We start from the raw sequence: 8,313 nt of genomic DNA, 5'->3' as shown, positions 1-8,313 counted from the left end.
TGTAACTCTAGTTATCAAATGAGAGCATTGGAGGATTTGTCAGAAGTTCGCTTCAATCTCATATCAGAGTATCCCCCTCTGTGAAACTGGGTCTGTATAATGTCGCTGTGGGTGCCTGGCACACCCAACATTCATATTTGCATTTCTTCTTCCATTAATTTCTCCTGCACTCACAAACAATAACAAAACTCACCAACATGAAATATGACACAGCAGCCTCAGACTGAGCACACCTGGCTGGAGTAGATTGTAAAGCAATGGAAATAAGTATATATTATATGGAGAATACATATACAGTACATAGTACAAATTAATATACACACATAGGTGAATGCAATGAAGTGCTTTTAAACGGATCTTTGATCACCATAGTTACTCAACCTCTTCTACTTATGGACCAAAATAACCGCCATTATTAAGTAGAACATACTATATGTATAAAACGTCATACATCTCAGACTAAACTCCTAGAAAAAAGGTGCTATCTAGAACCTAAAAGGGTTATTCGGCTGTCCCCATAGGATAACCCTTTGTAGAACTATTTTTGGTACTAGGTAGAACCCTTTTGGGTTCCATGTAGAACCCTTTACACAGAGGGTTCTACATGGAACACAAAAGGGTTCTACTTGGAACCAGAAAGGGTTCTCATATGGGGACAGCCAAATAACCCTTTTGAAACCCTTTTTTCTAATAGTGTATAAGTTTGGTATATACCATCAAGCCACAACAGAAAACGCTATTCTATGTGACTTGATATTTCATAATGGACATTTCATTAGTAATTTACATCCACCTGAATGCAGTCACTGAAATCCATGAGGGCACTTTCTTGGCTACCACATCACAGAAGAGTTGCAGTATAAAACATCATAAGAAACTTATTGATTTTGAATGATAAATTATATATCTCCATATGTACAAATCTTCACTTTCTTTTTACATATGCACATATTTAAAAGGCCGTCAAATCAGTAGTCCTCCGTTTCGATTGGTTCAGGGACTGTTAAACAGAAACGTATTCCTTAAAAGTGACCGTGAGACAGTTCGTGGTGATGTCAGTGATGACAATGTTTCCCATAAAAGGAGAGAACTTTAAGACAGGCTCCTCTTCAGCCTCCTCTGTTGTTGTTGTTGTTGTCGTTGTTGTTGTCTCTGACTCCTGTACCACTGGAGTTGGGTCCTTAGGCTCCGGTTCTGGCTCTGGCACTGGCTCAGGTTCAGGTTGCTTTCTGGTTCTAGAACAGCTAAGATCCATAGGTTCTTCCTGACTGGTGCTGGTGTCCGTAACCTCATACCCATACCTGCTACTGCTGCTCCGGCGGGGGACAATGAGGTGGAGGTCCATGGGTTTGTCCTGGGGCGGAGTGGGCACAGCACTGGGGACACTGATGCTCCTGGAGCTCAGAAACTTTTTACACGCGCCCCTGTCCTCCTTGGGTTGGGAGAGCTTGCGCTTGTGGTCGTTATTTGGGGTGGGGAGTGTCCGGATCTGGTCCATAGGGCTAGGGGCGGGGAGGCTAGTATCCATTGCCCAGGGGGAAGGGGTTGGGTTGGTGGTTAGCTGTAGGGGGTGATCATCCGGTAAGTCCGCCTGGCCCCTCGCAACCTCTGTGTTGTATTCCTCAGCCGTGCTGGGCGATGGTTTGCAGAAATGTCCGTCTTCTGGAGAGTGTTTCTTGGGATGCTCAGCGGCCGGAGGGGAACTGGCATTACAGATCTCTTTAGGGACATTGGTGGTCCCCTGTACCTTGGTCCTGTCTGACTGCTTGGTGTGCTGAGGTTTCTCTTCTCCAGTCAAGTCTGAAGAGTGTTTACCCTTGGCGGCCCCAGCCTTGTTGCCGTCCATGTACTTGCTCATGACGATGACAATGCGTCCATTCTTGTTCTTGTTCTTGATTATCTTCATCTTGCTGCTGACGGTGCTGGGTAGGGCTGCCTCCTTTGGGCTGGGCTTCAGTGCGCATTCGCTCTCAGCCTCGTTGACGCGCACCGCTGGTTTCTTCATCTCCACCATCGTCATGTCTTTGACTTTGCTCAGGCAGCCCGTGTTTTTGTCGCGAACCCATTTCTGCTGCAGCGCCGGTGGCAGGTTCCACCCAGGGTTGGGATTGGTGGGCGGACTGTGTTCCTGACCTTTGGCCACCTCTTTGGGCCTGGCGGACTGGGTGTTGTACATATTGGGGTCAGGCTGGTAGTGGTGGTGTTTCTTGCTATTGAGCTGATAGAATAACTTCTTCTTCCCGTTGCCTAGCTGGTCCGCTGGGACTTCCTGTTTGCTGGGCTGGTACTGGTGGTGCTTCTTGCTGTTCAGCTGGTACTGTTGGGGCTGGGAGCGGTGCATCTGGATCAGGTCTGACCTGAGGTGGTTCTCAGCCTCCGGAGACGTCTCCTCGAATCCGGCAGGGATGCTGGATCTTCGTGCAAACGAGGGAAGCTGAAAAAGTTGGAAGACAATGGAAGGTTATTATTCTGGAAAAATGAAAGCACTCCTTTCATCTTTTAATGTTGGGGTTTAACTCACGAGGGAAATAGAAATGGCAAAAGACAACAAACAGGAATTTACCATAAGTCTACATTTATGCTGTGTTGCTTCTCATAACTAGTCCTCAGCCGTAGCCAGCAATCCAATCCAATTCAATAGGACATTATCAATCCCCTCAAGGGCAATTCAAAGACATTGTCGGAGCACAATAATACAATATCATTGCATAAATTATCCACATACTGTAGGCCTAAATGCAACACACAGGCCTTGGCTAATGGCTACATTTGTACATTGGGATTCAGATGTTATCGGCACATTCCATTAAGACATTCTAGTCCTTGGCTACCCTGGCATAAAGGACACAGACAACCAATCTATAACTTTGTGTGAGGAGAGCATCCAGTCAGTGCTCTCCTCCTGGGATTCCTTCCTCCATCTTCTCCGATCCCTCCCCCCTCCTTCCCTCTCCACTTCCCATGCATGACCCCCCCAGGCCATGAGAATGCTATTTCAGAAAGGGGCGGAAGACACTATGTCTGTGACCTCAGGGTCACTTAGGTGCCACTAGACATGTCACGCTTGATCCTTGATGTCAAACCACGTGTGGTTGTAGCAACGTGGTGTGTCTTTTAAAGGCCCACTTTTTACAGACATTTTTGAGGATTGTCAATCCTTGCTTCCATAGCTCCATCTATGAACTTGAGAGTGGTTACATTTCTCCAGCCTTATCCGTCAGCTTTGTAGCAAACTAAGTGGCAGGGCTGCCATTTTGTTTTGTTTTTCAAATTAAGGAGTGGGTCTTTAAAGGCTTGACAACTCGTAGTAATAAATGCAGTGGCTCTAAACCACTAGCCGTTTGTAATTAGATCTGGCTCCAAGTGTGTTCATACAAAATCCTCAACCTCAGGGAACTGTGAACTGTGTTCTGTTATTCTTTCACTTTTGCTTTGAATAATTCCGGAAAAGGCTAATTTTAGAGCTAACAAATTGCGAACGTGAAAATGGAATGGCATACCAAATTTCCCATAGGCAACATGGTTATTCATTTGGGGAAGAGAAAATAACACTTGAAAAATCTTAAAAGGGAAACAGCCATTTGCACGCTATTAGCATAAAATAAAATGAATGCGCTCAAGCAATACTTCCAGAGCCTGAGGCAACAAACTGGGTTTCATGATGAGTGTGTAGGCCAGACCAGCTGGAGGACCCCATACCTCTCTCTCTCCTAATGCAAATCTACTCAAAATAACCACAGCTATAATGACAGGGATCTCCAAAACACCTGACACTGGTGTGTCACAGGAACTACTGTTCTCTCTCTCTCTCTCTCTCTCTCTCTCGCTCTTTCTGCAGTTCAGTGGCATCACAACTGTAGTTCAGTGGCATGCCAACAGAATGGGGATACCTGACTGAAAATCCTGTTCTTTTTAAACAAATGGAACTATTAAACATAAAAACAATATGGACAATAAGGCGGGGATGATGATAGTTACCTGGACTAAGAGATGTTTTGGTTTTGGTCCACGTTTACGATATCCCATCAACTGTTCCTGTCTCTCTCTGTCAAAGATAATGAAAAAAACATAGATTTACCATGAGAGTGGATGTTGGCATGAAACGTAATCTTGTGTCATCATTGTTTTTGTTTTTTTACATATTGGCATACTGGTAGCTTTACAACATATTAATGAACTGCACATATTGACAGACATGTGCACAAACAAAACACAGTTATATCCCTCTATTGGTCTTATTACTAATTCCGTAGCATCTCTAGACCAATTTATTTTTCAAAAACCGAAATTAAATGCATTTGGATCTCTTCAAGGTTGAAAGTGGAATTTTGATTTTGAAGGCTAATGAAGACCCGAGTGTGACCTGCTGCAAAGCATTCTGGTCTGTCTGTATTTGCATAACTCTCTCCATAGTAATATGCCCATCATTCCATATTCTCATTATAATGGAGGAATTCAATTAGTTCTACAGCAGGGGAAGAATCTCCCCCTCTCTCTTCCACATCCTCTCCCACCGCCAGTCCTTACACCTCCCTATGGTTCTGTCACAGTCAAATCTTAATTAGGGTCACAAGGTGTGTATGAAATTGAATAAATACAAGGTTGAAGTGGGGTTTACTGAAAATGAAATAACTGCAACACAACAGCATCTACCCTGCATAAAGATTAGGTGACAAGGTGTGCATGAAATTGAATAAATACAAGGTTGAAGTAGGGTTTACTGAAAATGAAATAACTGCAACACAACAGCATCTAGCCTGCATAAAGATTAGGTGAACACAATGGTTGATTATTAACTATGTACATTTGAATATATTGGGTTGTATTCCCGAGTAAATTACACTCACTGAATAAATGAATGAATAACTACATTCCAGAGAACTATAGCCTACCAAGAATAACATTATATTTGTTTGGGTTTACAAAACTCTCCTCTACAAAAAGAAGGAGAGAGGTGTGCAGAACGTTATTCTTCTGTTGTGATCATATGCACAGTCATGTCCATATGAAATAATTGCTCCCTAGTTGAGGCCTTGAGTCATAACATGCTCGTAAATATAACCCACTAGCCCAGTGGCAGCTGGACTCGACGCACCCACACTGCTGCGCATTAGCGCATGTGGCTAACACACAGCATTAATGTAGTAGGCATACTATGCTACAGTATGAGTGTGTAAGCAAAACACTGAGCAAACTCGTGGTGACACGGCCTGTCCCCGTGAACTTTCTGCATCATAAAGCAATAACGTGGTGTGATTTTACACCGGAGACGTCCAGCGGGGCAACCTCCATTTACAGAAGATTTGGCAATTGCAACCTCCCATGTCGATTCCCCTCCCCCATCCCCCGGGACGAGAGCAGAGCGAGCCGAACACATAGGCCTCCTTCCCTCCCCACACAGCGCAGAGGCAGCGCTCTGAGGCCGACCGTCCAGCCCAGACACACACAAGGCCGCCGGGGGACTGGAGAATATGAGGTCGCCCACTGGAAATGCCGGAGAGCAGTGGATGTCAATCACGGTTTCCATAAATGTGATACCCATCCCCCGTCCTTTAGGCCTTCAGCCTTCTATGTATCTCCCTGTCCCCACACCGACGTGAAACACGGAGTGGTGGTGGCCTATGGGGCGGGTAGCAGGTTATCCCGTGGATGAGAGAGAGACCAGCCGCCTGCACCACGCAATGCTCATGTGATACATTGTTGGAGTGAAATGACTGCGACATACGTGGTCATTAACGCAATCAAGTATTGCATGTGATGTAGGCTATTTGTGAATTTGCTGCGCAAAATTGTTTAAGCCCTATAGGCTTTCGCACAGACATAATACTTTTATGCAGCCTTGCTTATAATCAACTATTGTAAATACTCCAAAGCTTTTAGCTAATACAAAGATTATTCCGATCAATAGTTATGAAATAAAATGTGGTTTAAAATATCCCATTGCGTTTGAATGTAGCCAAACGATAGTCCTAATCATTCGTCGCCTGAATCTTAAGGCTAATTGTTGAAATCAGCCCATGTTTCGGACTACACAAGAGTGGTTTTGTCATTGTATAGACTTTCACAATGATATATTCATGAATTGACTCCCAGGGACCAGACCACCAGAATACTACTAGGCCTATATGGACAGATTCGTAGTTTCTTCACAATAGCATCCCATCGCCGTTATTTCCTGCACCTGCACGACTTGCTCACTTTTGACAGCAGCCCAAGTCTTTGATTGTAATAGGCTACACAATAGGCCCGTACTCTCGTAAATTAGGCCTATAGGAATATTGCTAATGAAGGATATTAACTTCATACATATATTTACATAGTTTATTGATGGACAACCTCACACCGAATGTCTAATTTATTTTGTGAAAATGTAGCAGTTCATTGCATTGGACTAGCCTATATTAACTGCCATGCAGCGAAGCATGGACTCCTTGAGACCAGACCATGACAACAAGCCATGAGGTAGTCTAGGCTATTAAAATGCAGAATGCAGAATTTAATACTAAAACTATGCACACGTGCGCGTATCTAATCAATCCATACGCGTGTCTTTGGAGTTCTCCCAACATTCAAACACATCCCCCCATGGGAGGCTGTGTGGTGTATGAATAACATGCGTTGCTACCCACCGCCCCCCTCCTCTCGTGACCATATAAGGTCATGACTCAACTCGAGGCTGCTAGGCCATATCCAAAGACTCTCACCTGTTTTGGAACGCCACGAGAAGGCGCGGGTCAAGGATGTTTTCCTCGGGTTCCCATGTGTTGTATCTGTAGAAAGAACAGAAAAACATATGTAATTCATGTTGAGAAAAACAACATAGGCTATTCCCTTTTACAATATAGAGGCTAAGGTTGTCTCTCAATATATTATGGGTTATGAATTACATTCTGTTCTTGACTCTAGCCTACAATGTCGTTGCAATTGTCTTCATGCGTAAAGTAGCCTATCCACCAGCATGTTCCAAAAATGTGTTATAGCCTACTAATGGGTTAATCTCTGGGATGATTCACTACGTCTGGCAAGGGAAGCCCATTCCAAAACAAATGCGGATCATGCCTGCCAAATACCCCAAATAACCCTGGGTATGTCTCAAGTAGTCTATGCAAGAGAGAGAGAGAGAGAGAGAGAGAGAGAGAGAGAGAGAGAGAGAGAGAGAGAGAGAGAGAGAGAGAGAGCAGTACACAATTCAAAAGACTGGGTAGGGTCCCTGCTCTATCCAAACGCGAACGGTATAAAACCAATAATCTTTGCACTGTGCACCGAGTTACAGTCGGCCATTTTAACACCACTGTCTCGTAAATTCGCTGGCAGTGCAGCAATAATTAAAACGGGATTACATGGCTGTGCCTACCCCCTTCCCTCGCATAAATTAGTGAAGGCATCCGTATCGCTCTCTCTCTCTTTCTCGCTCTCTATACTCCCCTCTATCTCTCTTAAGCGCGCGCGCGCGTCCCCATTGCTGCCTTTCGAGCGAGGATTTATTTTTTTTGAAAAACAAAATCGGTTGCTGCCTGCAGAATCCACCTATGGGTACTATCTTGTGTCCGAGCATTTAAAATCATATGCGCAATTCAATGTTTCACACTTACTTGGGAGACCACCCTCTCCACTTTACCAGGTATTCTATTTTGCCCTGTAGGAGAAGGGAGAAGGAGAGAGATTTGGTGAGAAAACCGATAACATTCTAATTGAGCTCAACGCTATTGAAATGTGCATTGGTGAGAAGTTTTACCTTCCGAATGCGCTTCTTTTCGATGCCCTCCACCGCAAATACGTGCTCTCCGGCGGCAGGTAGCTCCATTCTGGCTTGAATCCTTTTGAAGCGAACGAACGTCGAAATAAGAACGGTTGATGCCTTCGTTCACTCGGTGCGTTCTCTCCTTTGGTAGTTTTCCAGTTATAAGAAACCAAATTGTATTCCCTCCTCCACTCCTCTCTTTCGCTCCTTCTCGCTCTCTCTGTCGCTCTGTTGCTCTCTCTCTCTCTCTCTCCTCTCTCTCACACACACACTCTCTCGCAGGGTCCTGGCTCGCAGGCAGTAAGCAGAAAGATATCCACAGTCCACACTAGCGGGGCTGCAAGAACACTTCATGCAATAGCCAGGCACATGACGTCAGAGCGAAGAGGGGGAGGTGAAAGGCAGAGGTTTGTCCCCTCCGTGTGTGCAGAGCAGAGTTGGACTGCAAGAGACAGGCAGCTATGGAAATAATGAAACCATTACCGTATAATTTACATCCACGGGCAAACAATACCCTTGTTGACAAAATATGTGTCCTATACCAGTTTCATTCGATCAGCTCAAGATGTATG

General features: G+C 44.7%; 1 protein-coding gene across 1 annotated transcript; it reads right to left on the bottom strand.

Moving 5' to 3' along the window:
- Positions 1–611: 611 nt before the first annotated feature.
- On the bottom strand, positions 612–8,106 carry LOC121570359 (E3 SUMO-protein ligase CBX4-like). Its single transcript, XM_041881816.2, has 5 exons — positions 7,736–8,106; positions 7,593–7,636; positions 6,705–6,770; positions 3,979–4,045; positions 612–2,434 (listed from the first exon to the last, which is right to left on the bottom strand). The coding sequence occupies exons 1-5, from the start codon at positions 7,802–7,804 to the stop codon at positions 1,004–1,006; spliced, it is 1,677 nt and encodes a 558-aa protein (XP_041737750.1). The 5' UTR covers positions 7,805–8,106; the 3' UTR covers positions 612–1,003.
- Between the last annotated feature and the right edge of the window lie 207 nt (positions 8,107–8,313).

The sequence above is a fragment of the Coregonus clupeaformis genome, chromosome 7 (genome assembly GCF_020615455.1).
Source record: "Coregonus clupeaformis isolate EN_2021a chromosome 7, ASM2061545v1, whole genome shotgun sequence".
NCBI classification, from domain to species: Eukaryota; Metazoa; Chordata; class Actinopteri; order Salmoniformes; family Salmonidae; genus Coregonus; species Coregonus clupeaformis.
Note: the sequence above shows the minus strand (reverse complement) of the source record. Positions and strands in the feature narration are given on the sequence as shown.

What these genes read in the sequence shown, in the direction of transcription:
- LOC121570359 (XM_041881816.2), bottom strand. Translation starts at nt 7,804, where the DNA reads ATGGAGCTACCTGCCGCCGGAGAGCACGTATTTGCGGTGGAGGGCATC. An exon ending in TGGAGAGGGTGGTCTCCCAA is followed by an intron (nt 6,771 to 7,592) that starts GTAAGTGTGAAA and finishes TTCTTTCTACAG; the next exon opens with ATACAACACATGGGAACCCG. An exon ending in CAAAACATCTCTTAGTCCAG is followed by an intron (nt 2,435 to 3,978) that starts GTAACTATCATC and finishes CAACTTTTTCAG; the next exon opens with CTTCCCTCGTTTGCACGAAG.